The sequence below is a fragment of the Crocuta crocuta genome, unplaced genomic scaffold (assembly GCF_008692635.1).
Source record: "Crocuta crocuta isolate KB4526 unplaced genomic scaffold, BGI_CrCroc_1.0 scaffold61, whole genome shotgun sequence".
Taxonomy (NCBI): Eukaryota; Metazoa; Chordata; class Mammalia; order Carnivora; family Hyaenidae; genus Crocuta; species Crocuta crocuta.
In genome coordinates, this window is record NW_027528369.1 from 11,544,224 (window position 1) to 11,566,596 (window position 22,373).

A 22,373-nucleotide genomic window follows, 5' to 3' on the forward strand; every position below is an offset into this window, starting at 1 on the left:
CGGGCGGACGCGGACGCCGCCGAGGGCAGGCCCTCTGGGTGAGAATGCCTGCAGATTCTGCTCTCAGGCCGACTTCGTGGAGAAGGCTGTGCCCCTCCCGACCAGCAGGGGGGCTTAGCGGGGCTGTGGGGGTGACATGAGGAGAGGTGAGGCCCTCCTGGGCGGTGGAGCAGGCAGGAGAGGAGGGCTCCCTCCACCCCTCCTAGTGCAGCTCGGTGCCCGCAGGATGGTGCGGGTGGGGCCTCTCTCCTGCTGCCCTCTCTGACCCAGAATCTCACGAGTGCTGAGCCCACCCCATGCACCAAAATCTCCCTCCTTTCTGCAGTTCGGACTTTGCCGCAAAGTGATTCCAGCTCAGTGTGTCTGGTGGCTTTTCAGGCCTCCTGAAGCTTCACTGGAAATGTCTACATGGTGATAGCAGTTTTCACGTTTGCAGATGCTTTCAGTGGTCCCCCGGCAGGTTTTCATCTTCACTTTGGGGCGGCCGAGAGTACGCTTGGTTTGGTGATTGTTAGGAGGACTCCCAGGATCCCGCGTGTAGCTGTGACTGTGCCTGGTGACAGACACGGAGCAGAACCTGTGCGGGGGAGCGGGGCCTGGGGAGGCTGGCTGCAGCTGCCTGACGAGGTGCAGGAGGCGCCCACCTTCCTGGCGTCGAGCTGCGACGACATAGGGGTGTGTTGCTGACCGAGGTTTTCGGTGGGGGCTGGTCCTGTGGCACTGGGCCCTGTTCGCACCAAAGTCCCAGCCTCCCAGGAGCAGGGCAGGTGTGAGCGAAACCACACAAAAACACCGTTGTGTTTGCACAAATAGTTTAGGCATAGGGAGCCCTTCTTACCAGGAGCCCCTCCCCAAACCTCAGGTCCCGGGGTCAGCTGACGGCTACCTTGTAACCAAAGCTTGAGAGAATAACTTCTTTCTGCACAGTTCCAAAAGCCTTTGTTATACTTTGTATCCAACAGTACCCTGTTCTGATCTCTCAAGGGGCTGATGGGAGAGAGCATTCAGGGGGAAAGAGGGTGGGAACACCACCACTTTCTCTGTGGGGCTCCCCTGTTCTCTGCAGCCCTGCCTGCCCTTGACCATTCCGGCTCCCTGGGCCCCATGAGCCCCTCGGGGCCGCATAGATGGAGATCTTGGGTTGTGGCTGAGGCGCTGACACAGTGGAGAGTCTCCTCACTCCCCAGGGGTTGGGAGATGGCATCAGGTGGTATCAGGCCGTCAGGAACGAGTGGTGAATCACGACGGAGGTCCACACCTGGGGCCCGGGTCCTGGGGATCCCAGTTAGCTGGGGGACGTCTGGTTACTCTCTGACGGGGCTGTGTCTCAGCCTGAGCACTGGGGGCTGGGAGAACCGGAGCTGGCGGGGTGCTGTTTGTGTCCTGCCTGTCCGGGGGAGGGGCCCTCAGGCAGCCCTGGGCATGAGCGCCCGCCCCACTGAATGGCCTCTGTAGTCCGTTTGGAGTGGGCACAGGAAGAGCAGAGCCAGTGCAGGGCTGCTCGGGGGGCCAGTGTCCCTGGAAAGATGAGCAGGTGTGCGAAAGAGGACATGCTGTCAGGACAGAGGGAGGAGAGCCCTCTGGGAGCACGGCCCTGCCCAGTGGGCGCCGGCGAGAGCCCTCTCCTCGCTTGCTTCTCATGTCCAGGGTTCAGCTCCTCCACCAACGTTGTCGTGTTGGCTGGCACCCCCCGCCCTGATGTCCTTGGCCTGGCTCTGATGCGTCCTAGCCGGTTTGACTGCCTCATTTACATCGGTGAACGTGCCAGGCACTTGGCACTCAGGTTTGGGTCTTCATGCCCTTGTGTTAAAAGTTAGGTTGGATCATTACCTGTGTATTTGGAGGCGATTTCTGTTTTGTTTTGTTTTTTTCTCTTTAAGTAGGCTCTATGCCCAGTCCAGAGCTGAACTCAAGGGTTGAACTTCCCACCTTGAGAGATGAAGACTAAGAACTAAACTCCGGAGTCGGACTGTTAAATGGCTGAGCCACCCAGGTGCCCTGGAGGCGATTCCTTTTGATCAGGGCTCTGCAGCAGTTAATGTTAACATTTGGAAAAAGTGGAGGCTCATGAATGCCCTTGGGTGCTGCTAGTTCCTGTCCCCCAGTGATCCACTTTTGGAAGTAATAGATGTGGTTCAGTCCGTGCAGGTGGGAGTGCAGTGACGGATTCATATGTGTTGGTGCAGTGTTGTAAAAACTTAGGGGATAGAAGAGATGGGCTCACCCTCACCGTTTACTCTGACAATTGGGTTTGCATCCTCCCCGGGCCCTTTCCATTTGTGAGAACGCGTCTGTCCTGTGTGGACTTGCCCCGATGCCCAGGGTGGTCCTCACCTTGCTCACTCTCCAGTCATGGCCCTGGGGACGGGTTTGCTGTAGGTCAGAGGTAGCACAGTGAGGAAGGCGCTTTAATGCATTCAAGAGCTGGGTGTACGAGGGGCTTGAACTCGTGAACCATGAGATCATGATCTGAGCCAAAGTTGGACACTTGACTGACTGAGCCACCCAGACGCCCCTGCCCTGATTTTTTAATGATAGTTTTGCTGGATATAGCATTCCTGTTTGACTTTTAAAAATTAGTATTCTCTCACTGCTTTGGATATTTTATTCCACTGCTTTCATTTTACTACTTCTGAGGAAGTGCCAGGCACCAGCCGTCACATTGCTGTTACCTCTGGATGATGAATCTTCTGTCGCTGCTTCAGGATTTCCTCTTTGTCTTTTGCTTTCAACACTTTAACTGTGATGTGTCTCTTGCAACTTCTGGATTTTGAATTATAGTTAGAAAAGGATCTCTCCTTATTTCCATATTATGGACGCATCTTTATCGTGTTCATGACTTATTCTTTTTACATTTACATGTCTGACCCATCTTTGCTTTATTCTGATATATAGCTTGAGATGTTGAATGAGTTTGATCTTTCTACAAATGACAACCCTATCATTGCAACACCAGTTTTAAATAGTTCATTACTGATGAAGAAGTAGTGCAGTATCTTTTTTTTTAATTTTTAAAAATGTTTTATTTATTTCTAAGAGAGACAGCACAAACAGGGGAGGGTCAGAGAGAGAGAGAGGGAGACACAGAATCTGCAACAGGCTCCAGGCTCTGAGCTGTCAGCACAGAGCCCGACGTGGGGCTTGAACGCACAAACCATTAGATCATGACCTGAGCCGAAGTCGGACCCCCAAGCAACTGAGCCACCCAACTGCCCCAAAACAGTGCAGTATCTTGACTTTACCCATTGAATGGGAGCCATTCCAAGGACCAAAGGAATTACAGTGTTCATTTCAGATTTTCTTTAGTTGTATCACGGATAGCACGATCAGCAGCATTATTTTGAAAGTATTTCCTGTAGGGGCACCAGGGTGGCTCCGTTGGTTTAGCCTCTGACTCCTGGTTTCAGCTCAGGTCATAGTCTCCTGGTTTTTGAGTTGGAGTCCCTTGTGCTGTCCACACAAAGCCTGCTTGGGGTTCTCTGTCCCTCTCTGCCCCTCCCCCCACACTGTCTCTGTCTCTCTCTCAAAACAAATAAATAAACTTAAAAAAAAAAAAAGTGCTAATTGTACCTGACCTTTGGGATACTTCTGTCATCGCTCCCTGGCTCTGGTCCCATGACGACTGTGAAGCCCGGGTCCCGCAGGGAAGGCGCCCTAGCCCCTGGCTGTCCTTGTAGAGTTTTAACAGTGGCTACAGGTGGCCCTGCTCCAGGTCGCCGTGCGCCTCTCTCCGTTAGGCCCCTGCCCTGGCATCAAAGGCAGATCCTCCATCTTCAGAGGCCGCCTGTGCCCCCTGAAGCTGGGCGGTAGCCTCCATAAGGACGCCTTGGCAAGAAAGCTTGTGGTGCTCGCTTTGGGCTTCACGGGTGAGCGTCGGCCGGGCCGGGGCTGTCGCTTCGGGGTGTCATGTGATTGGTGGGTGGTTTCTCTTGTCCAGTCCTGGCACGTGCCCACCTTTGTCTTGGGAACTTTGACTTTGTTGAGAGACGTCAGAGACCTCAGAGATGATTAGCCCCAAAGCTGATTTGTACCCATCTGAAGTTCTAGTTTAATACAGTTTAGGCTTGCAGAGACCTGCCTACAGTCTGAGCACAGACCCACTACAGCGAGTAGCTGTGCGGCATTTTATGGTCTTGGGCTTGAGCTTCCAACCTGGGAGCTTCCCTTGCTTTTCTGTTTTCTTTGTAATTAAAACCCAAGCTCCTGTACTAGGAAACTTGGTTCCCTCCCGGGCTGGTTTAAGCACTGGTAGTTTAGGGTTTTTCCCCCGGGCCTTCTCCTGAGGTCATCAGTCCCTTTGGAAGCCTAGGGACTCCTGTGACTGCTCTGATGAGCCATTGGCCGCTGCCTCCACCACCCCTGGAGTGATCTGCCACGGAGCCTTGCCTCCTCCCCCTGTGGCGCTGCCATCTGCCATCTCCTGGTGTTCTGCCCCATGCTGGCCGAGGGCTGGGGTCGGGTCACACACAGGAGTGTGCGTTTGGTGGCCACAGGGTGATGAGTGAGTCATTCTCACCCGGCCCGGCTGGTCTGTTTCCTGCAAAGAATGTGCGTCCTGTTCTTTCCCCTTGTGACTCCCATGTCCACTTACACACCAAAATTAAGAAACTCGAATAAGCCTCCCCGACTCTGGTCTTCCCAGATTTATGTTAGAGGCTGCCCATCAGCAGGGGTGACTCAGCAGGATGCCCTTGGACTCACTAGCCTCAGCCTCATGGGGGTCTGGTGGCGGCGGCCTGATCGAACTGCCCTCCTCGCTCAGGCTGGTCACGTGGATTCCTCTGTCCCCAAGAGGCACACCCGGGTCTTTGTGAATGTCGACATCTCAGGGACGGAGAATGGCCTCTCATTCCTCACATACAGAAGGGGACGTGGGAATTCTTGGAGTAAAAGAATTGAAGAAAATGTTGGTACATTTTCAAAAGTCACAAAAAGAAGCGCAAACTACGTTGCTCCGTGGTTCTTGAGCCTCCCTCTCCACGCGTGCTTCAGACCCCTGTGTGGGAGACCCAGGCTTTTTAAACCTGCATGTTCCATGGGAACCCAACGTGTAGAGTTCTCTTTTCCTGTTTTTGCTCATTCTTTGCACTATAATGTAGGAATGAAAGTAAATGAAAAAAGGGCATTTAAAAACTTAGCTAGGGGCACCTGGGAGGCTCCGTCAGTTAAGAGTCTGACTTCGGCTCAGATCATAATCTCATGGTTCGTGGGTTCGAGCCCCGAGTTGGGGTCTGTGCTGACAGCTCAGAGCCTGGAGCCTGCTTTGGATTCTGTATCTCCCTCTTTCTCTGACCCTCCCCGGCTCACGCTGCCTCTCTCTCTCTCAGAAGTAAATAAAAACATTTTTTAAAAATTAAAAAAAAAAAACTTAGCTAATGATTCAACAAAAAGTTACAAAGTATGCAAAGAAACAGTAAGTGTGGTTCATTCACAGGAAAAAGAAATGGACAGAAACCGTCCCCAAGGTAGCACAGACCTTAGGGTTACTAGAAAAATACCTAACGTCAGTTGTCTTAAAGGAGCAGGCCCATAGAGCCAAAGGGGACCAGAGAACTGTGGGTCTCAACAAAGAGAATATTAGGAAATAGAAATTATAAGAAGTAACCAAATAGAAATTCTGGAGCAGAAAAGTACAGTGACTGAAACGAAAAGTTCACTAGAGGGCTCAGTAGCAGATGTGAGCAGAAGAAGACAAAAAGGCTTTCTTGGAGATAGGCCTAATGACATTACCCAGTCTGAGGAGCAGAAAGAAAAAGGAGTGGAAAACGTAGAGAACCTAGGGCCAGACGGGACACTATCAACATGCATATGATGGCATCCCAGAGGGAGAGGGGAAAGGAAAAGGGGCAGTGAGAATATATGAAGAAATAATGGGTCAGAACTTTCCAAATTGAATAAAAGGCGTGAATCTACGTTCCCAAGATGTTCAGTGAATTTCAAGTAGGGATAAATTCTAAGATCCATCCAGCAACTCATTATAATCTAACTGTTAAAGCCAAAGAGAGATTTTTGAAACCAGCAAGAGAGGAAGGGTACGATGTACAGAGGATCTTCAGGGAGACTTGACAGCTGATTTCTCATTATGAACTCGGGAGGGCAGAAGGCAGTGGGGTGACATGTTACAGGTGCTAAAAGACAAAACTGTTAACAAAGAATTCTGCATCTGACAAACTGCCCTTCAAGAAAGAAGGGAAAATTAAGACATTCCCAGATACTGAAAAGTTAAGGCAATTCATTATGTTTAGACTTACTGTACAGGAAATGCTAAAGAGAGTCTTCCAGGCTGAAATGAAAGGGCGCTAGCCAGTAACTTGAAGCTTCTCTCTCTGACCCTCCCCTGCTCGTGCTGTCTCTCTCTCTCAAAAATAAATAAAAAACATTAAAAAAAAAAAAAAAAGAACACTGGTACTGGTAAAGACAAGTGCATAGGACAATGATTACAACTTCTGTTGATAGGTATGTAATGTAGAAAGCTGTAAATCGTGACAATGACAACGTGAAGGTGAAGGGGAGGTTTTGTATAGTTATTAAAAGCCAGACATGGAAGAGTTGGTCTTTTTTTTTTTTTTTTTAAATTTTTAATGGTTATCTACTTTTGAGATAGAAAGAGACAGTGCGAGTGGAGGAGGGGCAGAGAGAGAAGGAGATGCAGAATCCAAAGCAGGCTCCAGGCTCTGAGCTGTCAGCACAGAGCCCGATGCGGGACTCAAACCTATGATCTGTAAGATCATGACCAGAGCTGAAGTCGGACGCTTAACCGACTGAGCCACCCTGGTGCCCCAGAAGAGCTGGTCTTAAAGTTCACATGGAGGGGTGCCTGGGTAGCTCAGTTGGTTAAGTGTCTGACTCTTGATCTCAGCTCACGTCTTGATGACTCTGGGTTCTGAGTTGAAGCCCTGAGTTGGGCTCCACACTGGGTATGGAGCCTACTTAAAAAATTAATAATACATACATACATACATACATACATACATACATACAATTCACATGGAACTGCAAGGTGCCCACGTAGCCAGAACAGTCTCATAAAAGGAGACCGAGTTGGAGGACTCGTATGTCCCTATTTTAGAACTTGCTACAGAGCTCGGTGAACACAACATGGCACTGACGAGGCAGACAGACATACAGAGAAGTCACAAGTACAGACGCAGCCTGTACATCTGTGCTCAGTTGATTTCTCTCAAGGTTGTGAAGACCATTCAGTGGGAGGACGGTCTCTTCCAAAACAGCGTGCTGGGACAGTGGGTATGCACAGACCAAAGAATGAGTTTGGACCCTTCACGATATAGAAAAGTTAACTCAAACTGGGCAAAAGACCTGAATTTGAGCTAAAACGATAAAGGTCTTAGAAGAAAACATGGGAAACCAGATCTTCATGACTCTGGACTCAGCAGTGGTTCCTTAAATATGACACCAGAAGCAAGATAAGCAACCCGTGAAAAAATAAATCGGACTTAAGAAAAATTGAAATCTTTTGCGTATCAAAGGACACTAAGTGAATAAAAAGACAAGTGTTAGTGTAGAAAACAGAAGGAAATTTTTGGAAATCATGTGTCTGATAAGGGTCTAGAACCCAGAACATATAACTCAATCTAAAAATGGGCAGAGGGTTAGAAAAGACATTTTTCCAGAGAAGATCGACAACCAAAAAGCACATTAAAAAATGCTGAGGGCCCTGATTCATTAAGAAAATGCAAACCAAATGAGGTAGTACTTCACACCCGCAGGATGGCTACTAAAGACAAGAGTTGGCTGGGGTATAGACGTACAGGACCCCTAATAGGGTTGCTGATGGGAGTGTAAATTGGGCTGTGGGAGTCAGTTTGGTTGTTCTTCAGAAAGTGAAATACAAAGTTCTCGTATGACCCAACAGCTCCACGCGTAGGTATCTGCCCCGGAGAATTGAAAACCTGTCCACACAAAGACTTGTACGTGAATGTTCACAGCAGTGTTACTCACAGTAGCCAAAAGGTAGAAACCTCAATTGTCCTTCAGTGCAGGATTGAATAAACAAAAGGTGTGTATGTTTAATGGGGTATGATTCAGCCGTAAAAAGAATTACTGATACATGTTACAATAGGGATGAACCTCTAAATATTATGCCAGGTGAAAGCAGCCAAACACAAAAGGCTGTGTGCCGTGTGCTTGGATTTATATGAGATGTCCATAACAGATCCACAGAGACAGAAAGTAGCACACGTGGTTGGCTGAGGTGGGCACGTCAGCCACAGGGTGTCTTACACAGATGATGGGAGTGTCTGAACCTGGGCAGGGACCCTACGACCTGGTACATTTATTAGAAGTCTTTGAGGTACACTCTTCAGATGGGTGGGTTCAGTGTTGACTCAGTTATACCGAGATAAGTTGCTTAACCAAAAAACTAGCCCAAGTCAGTGGTGACTGACAAAGCTGCTCCCTGGTTTGTCTGTGGTCTCTGTCGTGGAGCTTCTGAAATACACAGTCCCGGCCACTTGTGACCACAGTGTCTCGTTTCCCGGGGCAGGTCCTGACGTTTTCCTGTCTGCCAGAAAGCGGCCCGGTTGCCTCCCGCCACTTGCGTCTTTGGGTTCAGGAGAAGCACTTTGAACAGAGGGTCACCAGAGGTGAGCTAAAGAGCCCTTGGAGAGGTGGGGGCCTTCCGGCTCTGATCTTCCACAGGCTCACCCTGGGGCCCCAGCTTTACTTCGGTGCACAGGATCCACAGACAGTTTCCCAAACCCAAAACTGGCACTTGGGAATCTGCCAGCAGCCTTCATGCTCCGTCTAGAGCTACACGTAAGCTCTCAGAGAGGTGGCGCCTGCAGGGCAGTGGACCAGGCCCTGGTCTGGGTGCTAATTGAAGACCAGAGGAGGGGGTTCCCCAAGAGCCCCCTCACGGAAGCCACAAGGACAGCCCTCTGAACGTGGGTGCTGGTGTGCGTGGTTCAGTGCGGGTGATGTTTGTCCCGCCTCCTGGCTTCAGCCTAGCACCTCGGGGACCTGCAGTCCGCGGGTAAGGGTCTCCGGACTGCCTTCCCAGGGACGGAGATCAGGGAGGCGCCCAGGTCGCCAGCGGCTGCCCTGCCTGCGTGACCGGCCCCACAGCTGTGAGAGCCAGCGGCAGGCGGGCCATGCTGCTCTGTTCTCCCTGAAGCATGGCGTGTGCGGGGAAGTGTGCAGTGCTGGGGAGCTTCTGGAGAGTTGTCTCTGGCGAGAGCCGCTGCCTTTGCTCTGTACTGCTGACTGCCTGTCAGCTCGGGCGTGGGAGGCGTTGGGAGCCACGCCTTGTCTCCGTGCTTCCTGTGTCCCTTAGTGAGCCACAGAGCGGAGCTAATCACGTTGGCTGAAAATGGGCCTCCCAGGACCATGGGGGAGGAGCAGGGGAAAAATAGTTGGGGAGAGGGAGGGAGGCAAATCACGAGAGACTCTTGAATGCCGAGAACAAACTGAAGACTGCTGGGGATGGCGGAGAGGGGAAGGGGGGTGATGGGCACGGAGGAGCGCACTTGCAGGGATGAGCACTAGATGTTGTATGGAAACCAGCTTGACAATAAACTAAGGAAAAAGAAAATGGGCCTCCTAAAGCAGTCTGCTGTGTGCAGAGGGACGCATTCTTCAGCGGCGGGGAGGAGGGTTTCTGCAGAGCAGAAGGCAGCCCAGTGTCTGGTGCGGAGGGACAGGAACCCCACTGGGCCAGAGCCGTGCGTGCGCGCGTGTGTGTGTGTGTGTGTGTGTGTGTGTGCGCGCGCGCGCTGCGAACCTGTACTTGCTGAGAAGAGGCTCTGGCCAGGCCGCAGCGTTCCTTGAGTGGAGGGTGGGGATTTGGCGCCCCCTTCCAGACGTCCGTTTGTCCTCTGCCTCTCACAGGCCAGGAAGTGTGACGTGTAGGCCTTGAGAAGAAGACACAGGTCCCGCAGCCCAGCAGGAGGGCGACCGGGGCTGTGCGCGCAGTGGGAGGCTGGCTGCTGGAGCACGCGGACCCTTTGCTGAAGGTTGGGCCCTCAGCCCTCAGCATCCAGGCCTGGGTGTGTCCCTTACCCCCCGTGGCTTTGTGTGGCCTGTGGTCGTGCGGGCAGAGTACATTTCACAGTGGCAGCACTTTTACTTTTTAGGACTTCTTCTAGAATTTGGTCCAAAAGCTTCCCTGGGAGTGGATAGCAGAGTAGGGTGTTGGTCCCAGGGGGAGTCTGGGCATCAGCCACCGGCACCCAAGAGGTGTCTTACTTCCAAGCCTTGGACCTGGCTCTTCTAGAGCTTCTTTGGGACGGGTAGGGTGGAGACTGTTTCCATGTTAATCTGCAGGGTGACCCCACCCCGACCTGCCTGATCCTGGGTGGGGCCCAAGACTCTCCTTTCCTCCAGTTGGTCTGGGGTGGGACCTGGGTGGGGCAGGAGGTCTGCATGGGGAGTGGCCAGGGCACCGCCTGCCTGTGTCTTACGGTGTCAGTCATCCCCCCGGGGAAGGGGCTCTCCGTGCCCAGTACTTGCCCAGGGAGCAGCGCCTGTACACTCGGCAGCAGCTCTTTGACCACATGTGCACGGTGCTGAGGAGTGGGGGCAGGGTGGCAGAGCAGCTGTTTTTTGGCCGGGGGTGGGGCGGGGAGAAGGGGAATCCCCACGGGGGCCCAGGATGACTTGAGGAAGGTCACCCAGAGCGCCTACGCTCAGGTAGAGGGCAGCGACTCCAGTGGCATGGCTCTGCATGGTCGTGTCCAGCCAGGCTCACGCCCAGCTCCTTCCAGATGGTGCAGTTTGGGATGACTGAAAAGCTGGGCTGGGCCAGGTGTCCTTTGACTTTCCCCGACAAGGTGAGATGCTGGTGGAGAAGCCGTATAGTGAGGCCACTGCCCAGCTCATTGAGGAGGCGGTGCGACGCCTCATCCAGTTCGCCCGAGAGCAGATCCTGGACCCGCTCGCTGGCCTGCTGCCGAGAGCAGGCGGACGGGGCGAGTGCGGTGGGCCCCGGCTTGGGGCNTGCTGGAGAAAGAGGTGCTGGAGAAGGCAGACATGGTGGAGGTGCTGGGGCGCTGGCCCTTTGCCGAGAAGCCCACCTGCAAGGAGTCTGTGAAAGGCATCCGCAGCCTGGAGGAGGACACTCCCTTCCTGCGGGGCTGAGGGGCTGGAGCCAGGGGCGGGGGACCGCAAGGCACTGCGTGGAGGAGCCCAGCTGGGGGCCCTGGCTTTGAAAGCTGCTGCCAGAATCACTGGAAAACACATTAAAACATGAAAAGGCCAAACGAGTGCTTTGGAGACCTAGAGGATGGGGTCCTGAGTCAGAGGGGCGGGCAGTGAGCCAAAACTCCCCCACCCCCTGGGGAGCAGAAGGCAAGTAGCTTCCTGGAGGAGCCTTGAGTTTAGACCTTCATGGGCCTCCCATGAAGGGAGGTGGGCGATGGGTGGATTTGCGGGGGGACAGGTGTGAGTGCTGGTCTCCTTAATTGCTCCAAGGAGCGGAGGCTTTTGGCTCAGTTTCAGAAATTCTCAAGATTTAGTGAAGTGGCAGAATTAAGGGAAATATAAGCCAGTTATCAAGGGAAAGTGTAAGGTTTTTAGAACAGCTGTTTGAGTTGGTGGAAGGCCTGTCAGTGATTCTAGAGGAAACTCAACACTTCCCACAGGTGTGTGGGTGGGGGGAGGGTAGGGGAGCCCTGGGGGCCCTGAAGCGCCCCCACCCCGCCCCCAGCACCTGGGTGCTGCTCTTGCTTGCGGGAGGCAGTCTCTCAGCCGCGGCCAGCACCCATTCTCAGGGTGGGCATCTTAACCAGGGTGTGTCTGGATTTGGTTCCCTTCTCCAGCTGGCTGTGTTCCCTGTAACCCCCTTTCCTTAGAACCACAGAGAGGGAGGGTCTGGCCTGAGCGGGGAACCTGTGGGCTGTCTGTCGCTGCCCCTGGGAACCCTCTTCCTGGCGTTTGGGCAGCTGCCACGTGAGAGGAAGGCCAGTTCTGGGCTGTGAGTTCTAGGCCTCTCTTGCCTTAGGTTGTCTGGTTGGTCTGAGAGTATGGCAGGGGCCCAGCCCAGGGAGCTGGGGTCAGGACTAGAAGCCTGGGGTTCAGGGGCCGTGTCCCTGCTTGCCTCCCAGAATCCTTAGTATCACGACACTAAAGGGGTGTCAGCAGCTGCCTCTTGGTGGGTGGGTGAAGGTCTGGGATCCCGTGACACCTCTGTGCTCTTCCCAGCTGTTGCTCAGGGCACCCTGGGGGATGGGGGGGGTGGCTCCACTCGCCCCGCATGACCTTTGTTCTCGGCTTGGTCAAGGCCAGGTGCCAGGATTTGATTTAAAGATTTCCAAATCATTTGTTCTGTTTGCTTCAAAAATAGAATTTCCAAGTTGGTACAAGCACTTTCTATTATTGTTGTTTGTAAAATATGCCATCATTGAATTTTTTACTTCTCCAGAGCTCACCGTGTAATGAAGTCTCCAATAAACTCAGCCTTCATTAGCTGAGCTGCGTGGGGACCTGCCGAGGTCCTGCTTTGGGGCTCCCTGTGATGGAGGTGGGAGGTGCTCTCCTCAACCCCATGAAAGCCCCGTGGTGTCCAGAACCTGGGCACTCGTCCACTCTGAGGCTTAGCACAGCCTCCCTCTGGCTCATGCCCTTGGCACACCTGGGTGAATCCTGACCCCTGCTCGTTTTTATCTTGGATACCTTTGTGCCCACTGCCTCTGGAGTCTCCTCAGCTCTTTCCTTCACCCCCTTGCTCTGTTTGGGCCACCTGGCCACACAGTACACGGGCTTTGAGTCAGTTCCTGGGCGCAGGGAGGGAGGAGACCTGGCCTAGAATCTTCCACCAGGGAGGCTCAGCCTTCCCTCCAGGGAGGCCAGCGGGAGGAACTGCCTGGCACGGGGCTCAGGGCCCGTTTCCTGGGTCCCTCGTCTCATGGGTGATCAGAAGGGTTGGGGCCTTGGCCCTATCCTTGGCCTTCTCCTCACAGGCCCAACCTGCTGACTGCCTGCTTGTGACCAGTTGCTGTTCTGGGAACCTGCCTGGGCTCAGAAGACTTCTCAGGGAGCACTTTGTGCCTCTTCCGGCCTGGACCTGGGCGTGGGCGTGCGCAGGAGGGGATCTTCACTTCCTAAGGCCTAGAAATCCAGGGCACTTGTTCCTGAGATGTGACCCAAATAACCAGCTCAGAGTACAGCACAGAGGAGCCCCCAGCGGCTTCAGCTGGAGAAAGCCCGGAGCAATTCTGCTGCTCCAGCAGCCCCCACCCCAACCCTCCCCCCCCAACACCCACTTCTGAGCTCTGGTGTCACCTAGAAAGGAAGAGACACTGATTGGGCCTTAGGAAGAGGTGAGATTTTAATCCCAATGTTTGTAAATAAGCTCTGCAGATGCCATAGCAGGAAGGCTGGGGATCGAGGAGGGAGACCCTTGGGGGATTGGGGGGGGGGGCATGCAGCTGCCCTTACGGGATTTGTGTTTAAGTGAGCCTCCCGGTGGTGCCTGGCAAACATCCTTTGAGTTGGTTTTCCTCGCCTGTGTTCTCAGAGGGGAACTTGCCTCTAGCTGTGCACAGTGGGCCCAGGGCACGCCCGGGGCTTCTGTGGAAGGGCAGGTCCTCCCCTGTAGGAACGTTTCACTGGGGAATGGGTCAGGGCAGGTTGGCCTGGGGACCAGAAGCAAACTTCCGTATTTACTGTAAAATCGTTCTTGGATTTGCTGTCAGGCCAGAAGCCTGTTTCATCCCTTAACTCATAAAAAGCAGCACTAGGAGAGCTAAGCCTGGCGCCCTTAAGTTGGGGGCTGAGGGTTGTGCCAGGGTCCCCTCATATTCCCAGGCCCCCTCGGGCGTCTTGACCCCAGGCCAGGACGCCAAGCAGGGGCACGGGTACTGGCCTGTGCGTGCCTGTGGGGATGTGTCCTCGGCACGGGCACGCCCCACCCGCCCACAGTCTGAGGCGGCTGTGCCGTACTTGGTATTACGAACCGCGGAGAGCAGGCTCAGCTGTCACACAGGGACCGAGACCAGCAGGGTCTTAGGGCCTGAGGGGGGGCCCTGGTGCCAACAGTGCTCCCTGGGTGGCCTGAAGAGGGTGGGATTGCGGTGAAGGTGGCCCCCCACCCACATACTTGGCTGGAGAACAGTGCGGCCGGAGAGCAGGGCTGGCGCATGGTGCGGCCATTCCCAGACCAGAACCCTGAGGCCCTAGGGTTTGCAGAGGAGCTGTCTCCAACTTAGGTCCCCCTCACCCCACACCCCCTCGGGACTCTTGTGGCAGGTGAGAGCACCTGTCCTGCAGACAGAAGTTTCCAAAAGGCCAAGGCCACTCCTGCCTCGTCATCAGCCATTGTTGTCCAAGACCCAGGGACTGGGACGGAGGGGGATGTAAGGCCATTGGGCTGTGCTTGTGCTGGGGCACCCCGAGAACCTGACCCAGAGCCACACGGAGTGGGCAGTGTCCATGGGGTCAGAATTGTCCGGATTTGCCCTGCCTTGGCCCTGGGGCCAGCTGGCCTAGTCCTCCTTCGGCCTCTCCACGGTGAGAAACGTGTCCACAATTGCCGGCTGGCGCTCCTGGTCACCAAGTGGCTGCTTCTCGCGGTTCTGCTCAGCCCTGGTTCGCGTCCAGGAGGGAGAGCGCAGACAACCAGACCGGGGCAGTGGGTGCAGGCCTGATGGGAACATGGGGGTCAGGTCACTCCTACGGCTAACGGGCTGGGCCCCGTGCGTGCCTCTCCCGTGGGGTCTGGCTGCACACTGGGGTCCCCTGGGTGCTTACAAAACACAGATACCAGGCCCCCAGCACTGCAGACCTGGGTGGCACGGGCAAGGGCTTGTGTGAGCTCACAAGCAGAGGGTCTCTGTGCAGCTGAGACTCCGCCCTGGGTGTGAACCCGGCCCACAGCATCAAGAAGGTCCCTCAGCTCCTCCCAGGGTGCAGGCTGTACAGGGCTGGGGTCTGAGCCCACCCATTCCACCCCCTGCCTGCATGAGGCGTGACCGGAGAGGAGAAGGTCCCCGGGTCCCCATTCCCGCACTGGCCGTGTGGCCGTCACTGGGGCCCTGAAGGTCTTGGGCTGAGGGTAACACTTCCTGGGAACCGAAGGGGAAACTAAGGGCTGAGCCGTGGTGCCAGGGTTGATGAAGGCCACCCTGCTTGGCCTGGCCTAACTCGTGACTGATTAAATTCGCATTTAGTAAATCTTACTTTTGATAGGACTGTGGCTTTGGCGTTTTGTAGGGATTTGGAAAGGAGAATTGAGGAAAACAGGAGGAAAATTCCTTCAAGTTGGGCAGATAGACATGTAAAGTGCAAAAATATTGGGGTGTCTGGTTGGCTTAGTTGGAGGAGCATGCGATTCTCGATATCGGGGTCATGAGTTCAAGCCCGACGTTGGGGATAGAGGTTACTAAAAAGAATAATAAATTGCAAGAATACTGAATGAAGTGGTACAGTGACCAATACTGATTTTGACACATATGTGGGAAACAGTTATTTTCCAAGATAGGGGTTTGAGGAGAGCTGCGTTTGGTTGGCTCGGGCCCCAGGACTGCCCCGCACCACACACTGCACCCCAACGTCAGCCCACCTGCTGGCGACTCGCTGGCCAGGCTCTCGTCGTCCGAGTCCGCGAAGACCTCAGCCAGCTCCTGGTCGGACATGTCCGTCAGCTCGGTGAGGTCCAGGAGGTCAAAGTGCACCTCCAGGGAGGAGACACTGCTCAGGGGCTCTGCGGGGCCGGCAGGGGATGGCTCGTCATGGGCACAGTCTGTCCACCCACGGCCCTCCAGGAGCCTCAGGGAAGAACAAGAGCTCTGGGGTGAAGCCCCCATATGGCCGGGCAGACCCAGACCCCCACCTGCTCCACATGCTCAACACTAAATGCCTTCCCGGGTCTCCCATTTTGCAGATGGTACGGCCAAGGCCCACAGAGCCAGAGCTGCATAGCTCAGCTCCACCACCACCACCGCCCCAGACACAGCTGGGGTGCTGTTGGGACGGGATGGGACCCTGCCCTCCATTTCCCAGGGGGCTCACGTCCACGTGGAACACGTGCTGGGCAGGTCAGCTGTACTCACGCCTCCTCTCTGTGACCTGCAGGAGCCCCGGTGCCGGTGTGGGGACGCCCACCTCGTCCTCGGCCGTGGGCGAGCTGCAGCCGTCTCCTGTCCCGTGGGCCAGGGTGCCCAGGGCTGCCTGTGGCACCTCAGCCTCCTTAACCATTTCTGCAACAAAGACGGTGTTACCTGGGAGGAGAGAGGAGGGCGGGGAAGATCTGGGTGCCTGGCTCACTGGGCCCTCCTTGAGGCCCTGGGCAGTGAGCAGGGTGGGCTGGGGTAGCCTTGGGCCGGGATGCCAGACAAGGGCCACTGGGTGGTAGCCTCCTGTGGTGGTGCCCAACACCACCATCCGTCTCTACTTTTAGGTCCAGCCAAGGGTCCAGTAGTCACTCTTGCATTTCCTTGCCTTTTGGGTCCCTCTGATCCCGAATGACCCCTGCTGGCCTGCCTGCCCTCTGTGGACGGACTTAAAATCCTAGGCTGTCGTGTTTGAATGCTAAGTAATGTATTTTCATAGTAAGAGACTGGGGAGTGTTCCTCCAGGTTTGCAGGGTTTTGGTTTTTTTTAAAGATGTAATTCCTTGTGTTTTATATTTGATGATTTTTTTCTCTCAGATGAGAACGGAGGCCCCATGGGCAATCTGCTTGGTAGAGACTGTGCCACTCAGAGATGGGATCCGTGCCCCATAGACGCACCAACTGCACCCTTCTGTTGCTCCGCCCAGCACCTTCTTAGCTCACATCCCTCCATCTATACCTCTTACCAGCCTCTCCAAAATGTTCCAGGGCCCACCCGTCTCCCCTTCCTGCGGCCTGACCTGGTCCCTCCCTGAACTCACCCAGAGACCCTGTCGGGCACTTCCCTTGAGGGAGCTGGACCCTTGGTCCCTCCATGTCCCTCCTGTGGCCCCGAGAGAGTGAGCAGACGCCCTCCTCCCCTCGGCAGTGCCCCGTGCCTGTCCCACGTGCCCAACGTAGAGCTGGGGACGCACGAGCTACAGGAGCATCTGCCCTGATGTCACACCTTGGGGGGTCCAGTCGGGCAGCCAGTGCCAACAGCTGCCTGGGAGGGACGGGCCTGTCCTCCCCAACAGTGTGGTCAGCAGCCTGGACGCCGCCCAGCCGCTCCCGTGGGTCCAGAGGGGCTCCAGCTGAGTGGGAAGAGCGTGCCATCCACTCACAACTGTAGGGCTGGCTGGGTGACACCCTGCCGAGAGGAGGCCGCCACCCTCCCTGGGAAGTATGGGCCTGGGGCCCTGCCCGTGCTGTGTCATCACGTGGGGCTTCGGGCTGGATAGTGGCTCAGGGGATCTGGCTTTCACCTCTCTGACACATTTGGATTGTGGCTTCTAAGCGTCCTCGGAGGATACAGTTACATCCACCAGTGTCCTGGGCCACATGGCCCAGCAAGGACACCTTCCTGCCAAGATGGCACAAGAGGTGTGATTCAGACCCTGCTCTGAGCTGGGGGAGCAGAGACCTCTGCCTCGCACCTCTGACCAGTCATTAGAGAATCCCTGTCAAGGGTCCTCAAGGAGCCTTTACTCTCTGGGACACTGCTTTGTTTCCTTGGGGTGGGAACTAGAGAGCCCCGGCCCCTCTCTCTCAGGGTGTGAGCATCGGTGGGCTCACGTCGCGCTGCTGTGTGCTGTCCTAACTCAGATGCTTCCATACACGTGGCCCATGGTGACAGGGGAGGCACGTCACACAGATGTCATCAGGGCCTAGGCTGCTACTCTGAGTGAGCTGGGAGAAGCCGCTGAAGGGTTTTGAGCTGAGATGCAGGCCAGGTGGGAAGGATGAAGTCTCCGGGTGCTGAGACAGGATGAGGTGGGGGACAAGCATCATTACAGATGCTGGGGTCCAGGGGCCTCGGACAGCCTAGCCTGCTGTACTGACTGCGAGGAGCACATTTTGACACATTTCAACATCCCTGAAATAACAGCGTCTGTGGTTGATGGTTTGGACTCCACCAAACAGAAACTGGTAGCCCTGAATGTTGAAGTCATCAAGTCCAGTTTTTTATTCCTTTCCATGTCTTCTTGGCAGTTGGTCTGGTTTGTACTCTGTAAACCCTGGTCCCTGGCCTGTGTCAAAGCGGGCGGGGGGCGGGGGGCAGGTGGGAAGAAAAAGCAGAAGATGCAACTTTTGCCATCAAGGACACTGATCTTTTGTGTGGAAGAATGTAATGGAGATTAAGAGTCAAAGTGCCAGGGTGGAAGATGCCAGGGACAGAGAAGGTTCTGGGCCCCTTGGAAAGAGCAGGATTGATCCTGGCATGTACGTGGCATAGCCATTGTGGAAAACAGCCTACAGTGGCTCCTCAGACTGTTATGTATAGAGTCACCACACGACCCCGAAGCTTCATTCCTATGCTTATAACCGTGATAATTGAAAGCACACATCCACACCTGCACACAAATGTTCACTGAAGTATTACAACAGTCAAAAGTGGTGTCAAACCCAAATGTCCGTCAGTAGATGATGGGTAAGCAAAAGGTGGTCCATTCACACGATGGGATATTACTCAGCTGTAAAAAAGAAGGAAAGCACAACATGGATGAACCTCAGCACTGGGGTAGGTGCAAGAAGCTAGTCCCAAAAGGCCGTGCGTGCATTATGGTAATGTTTATATGAATTGTCCAGAACAGGCAAATCCATAAAAGATAGTAAAGTAGATTAGTCAGTCGGTGTAGCGTCCGACTCTTGATTTTGGCACAGGTCATGGTCTCACAGTTCTTGAGTTCTTGCCCCTCACAGAGCTCTGCATGGACAGCGCAGAGCCTGCTTGGAATTCTTTCTCCTCTCTGCCTCTCAAACATTAAAAACAAAAAGGTTTAGGGGCACCAGAGTGGCTGTCAGTTAAGCGTCTGACTTCGGCTCAGGTCATGATCTCACGGCTTGTGAGTTCGAGTCCCAGGTAGGGCTCTGTGCTGACGGCTCATATCCTGTGCGCCTCTCGTTCCGCTCCTCCCCTGCTCATGCTCACTCACTCTCTCAAGAATAAACATAAAAAAAATAAAAACAAAAATTTTTTAAAATAGGAAAGTAGATGGTGGTTTCCGGGAGCTGGGGTGTATGTGGAATGGGGAGAGAACTAGTGGGTAAGGGGTTGCTTTTGAAATTTATTTTGAGAGAGAAAAAGCACAAGCTGGGGAGGGCAGAGAGAGGAGAGAGCGCGAACCCCAAGCAGGCTCTGCGCTGCCAGCACAAAGCTCAGTATGGGGCTCAAACTCACGAACCGCGAAATCATGCAGGATCATGGCTGGAGCCCAGGTTGGACACTTAACTGAGCCACCTAGTCCCCNCTGAAGATATTCTAAAATTAGATGATGGTGATAGTCGCACGACTTTGTGAATATACTGAAAGCACTGAACTGCATGCTTTAAAAGCATGAATTTTGCGATCTGTGAATTATACCTCAAAAGAAGCCCTCAAGGGTGTCTGGCTGACTCAGTAAGTAGAGCATAGGACACTTGGTCTCGGGGTTGTGAGTTTGAGCCCCGCTTTGGTGTAGAGATTACTTAAAATTTTTAAATCTTCATGGAAACAAAGGTTGATCTTAGCTGGAATTGAAGGGCTAATACAGGAGGACTCCAGACATCCACTAACAATTGCTGTGCACCTACTATGCACCGGGCTCGGAGCCTGGGAGTGGGTAAGAGAAGGGTGACTTCTAGGACCTAGGCTTGGTCCTGACACACAGTAGGTCCACCATAAATGTTTGATGAATGCACGAGCCAGCCCAAGAGCCCACCACAGTTACTGAGTAGCTGTGCTAGGGACCACCGCTCCATGGAGGAGACCCACAGCTCTTCCCAGGGTGTGAACCGGGTGGCCACAGGCACGAGGCAGGTGTGCTTGGTGGCCAGGCCAAGCGGCTAGCTGGGGGGGCTCAGCAGCCCCTGGGTCACCTGGGGCCAGGGTGTGGGGTCGCAACACTGAGACTCTCAGCTCAGTGCAGCCCCCGTTAAGCCCCTGCAGGGGCCACTGCTGTTCTGACCTGTGCAGACAGCGAGCCAGGGCCCCGTGGGCTCTGCAGGTGGGTTACCACAGTCCTGCCCCCAGCACTGGTTGCTGATGTGAGTGGGTATGATAGGGTTACCTTGTGCTATGCTGCTGACCTATTTTCCAGTTCATTTGTGTGAGAACTTGGCCCAAATCTCAAATTCCCTGCTGTGTGCCCTGGGTCTTGCCCTAAGCACTGAGGAGGTGTGCTGCACAAACTGATGAACAAATTAATGAAGCGAATGAATGAATATATATGACAAAATTGCAGTGGGGAGGGGGAGATGGTCCCAGAGGTGGGAGGGCACTCATACCCCATTTCCCTAGCTCCTTGTCCTTGGGCTCTGAGGATGCTGGATGGGTCTGCCAAGGCTCAGCCTCTTGAGCCAGGGCCACGGCCTCTCCCTGCAGCTGTTCAGACTGACTTGGAGTTCGGTGGGCTCACAACCTTGCTTTCCCCAACTGGGGCCCTCCAGAAGTGCACTGCCTCCTTTCTCATTTCCATGTCTGCACACTTTGATATTAAGGAACTATTGTTGGGGCGCCTGGGTGGCTTAGTCGGTTAAGCATCTGACTTGATTTCTGCTCAGGTCATGATCTAACGGTTTGTGAGTTTGAGCCCCACGTTGGGCTCTGCACTGACAGCGTGGAGCCTGCTTGGGATTCTCTCCCTCCCTCTCTCTGCATCTTCCCTCATGCTCCCACTCTTTCTCTTTGTCTTTCTGTCTCTCTCTCTCAAAATAAATGAACATTAAAAAAAACACAAATTGTTAATTCTTTTAGGTGCAAAAATGGGATCTTCATTATGCTCCGTGAAGACATTATCTTTTAGAGATACTTTCAGAAATAGAGATGAAATCAAATGTCCAGATTGGCTACAAATTTCTCCTGAAGGGAGGATGGTGGTGGTCCGGTAGAGCGGGTTGGGAGGTGGCACACAGCTTTACCGCACTGTTCTACTTTTTTGTGTGTCCCACATGCTCCAAAATAAAGTTTTCAGGAGTCAGTGAACTGAGAGATGACATGACCTCATGAAATCCCGTAGAATGGAGATCAGCAGGCCACTGTGTAGGCAGGAAATGGCTGCTAGGTAACAGGGGTATGAGCCCAGTCAGTGTGGCCCCTTCTGTCCTCTGTGTTCCCACCCCAACTCCTGCACAGAGTAGGCACCTGGTAGATACGTGTTTGTGCACTGAATAAGTGAGATTCAGAAACTGAAATCATAAAGCCCGTCTCTCAAGCACCTTCCCTCGTTATCTCACTCAGGCTCCCACGCCCTGCATGGGAAGGGAGACTGTCCCCACTGACAGAAGTGAGCGTGGACACCGAAGGCCAAGCTGCTCGGCCTGCATCTTAGAGTTCTGTGCCCCCAGCCCTCACCTTTGCCTTCACATCCCCTCAAAGCTGCCGCTGGGGAGTCCTGGGTTCGGGTAATGTCAACGGCAAGAAAAAGGTGGATTCCTCCCACAAATGACAAAACAAAGAAAACCCACACCCACCGGCTCTGGGTGTGTCTGGTGGCGCCTGCAGGGAGGGTGACGAGGTCCTCCAGACAGCGAGGTCCTCCAGACAGCTGTCGGCCCAAAGCAGACTGCAGACAGCAGTGGGTGGGCGCGCCGCTTCAGGGCACCCCCCACCCCTCCCGGGCCGTCCCTTTGGGCTCCAGATGCGGTCGCTGACGTGGCTGGTGTCCCTCCACAGGTCGCTGTGCTGTCAAGAGTAGCTCCCTGGGATGGGACCTCCAGCAAACCCACGATGCATCTGGGGCCGGGCCGCGCCGGTGGAGGCGCTGAGGGCGGCCGAACACTCTTCCTGAAAGGGCTCTGAAATGGGGTTCCTAGAGTTTTCCTCTCATTACCAGCTGCCACCCTGCCAGACTCCCCGAGGGGAGACCTTGCTAGAATCTCAAACGCCAGAGTCACCGAGAGCCGACAGAGGCTTCCGGGCTCTGTCTCCGTGCACACCTGCCCTCCCAGAGGTGAGCGCCCCCGGGCCTCCCCCAGGCCGACGACCCCTGCAAGCCTGGGGGCAGGCTCCCCCCGAAGGCCGTGCCAGGTGCCCTGCCACCCCTCCCCCAGGCCCTAGCCGGGCGCGGTGCCCTGCAGGATCCCAGAGGCGGCCTCCCTGCCCCAGCCCCGCGTGAATAGCGACTTGGACGAACAAAGCGGATGCGCGGCCCAGGGGGGCGGCGGCGACCCTAGCGCCTCGCCGAGCCGGACCCCAAACTACGGCCCAGACACGCCCCATGCCCTGACTCCCAGAACCCCGGCTCTGCCGGGATGGGGTTCAGCACGAAACTCTGGGCCAAGCACCCAGGAGCGCTCCGGAGGCTGCGGGGGCCTGAAGCGCAGAGGGCAAGGGGGCGGGGAGGCTGTGTG

The 22,373-nt window shown here is 54.7% G+C and overlaps 2 protein-coding genes and 1 pseudogene across 4 annotated transcripts in view; 2 read left to right on the top strand and 1 right to left on the bottom strand.

The window, feature by feature from the left end:
• Nucleotides 1-22,373, top strand: part of DRC4 (dynein regulatory complex subunit 4) — a 62,150-nt gene that overhangs the window by 17,196 nt on the left and 22,581 nt on the right. The gene's annotated exons all lie outside the window — the stretch shown is intronic.
• On the top strand, nucleotides 137-11,165 carry LOC144223421 (mitochondrial inner membrane m-AAA protease component AFG3L1-like; annotated as a pseudogene).
• DBNDD1 (dysbindin domain containing 1) lies at nucleotides 13,048-16,294 on the bottom strand. The gene is made up of 3 exons (XM_077754162.1): nucleotides 16,005-16,294; nucleotides 15,515-15,655; nucleotides 13,048-14,596 (listed from the first exon to the last, which is right to left on the bottom strand). The coding sequence occupies exons 1-3, from the start codon at nucleotides 16,147-16,149 to the stop codon at nucleotides 14,439-14,441; spliced, it is 444 nt and encodes a 147-aa protein (XP_077610288.1). The 5' UTR covers nucleotides 16,150-16,294; the 3' UTR covers nucleotides 13,048-14,438.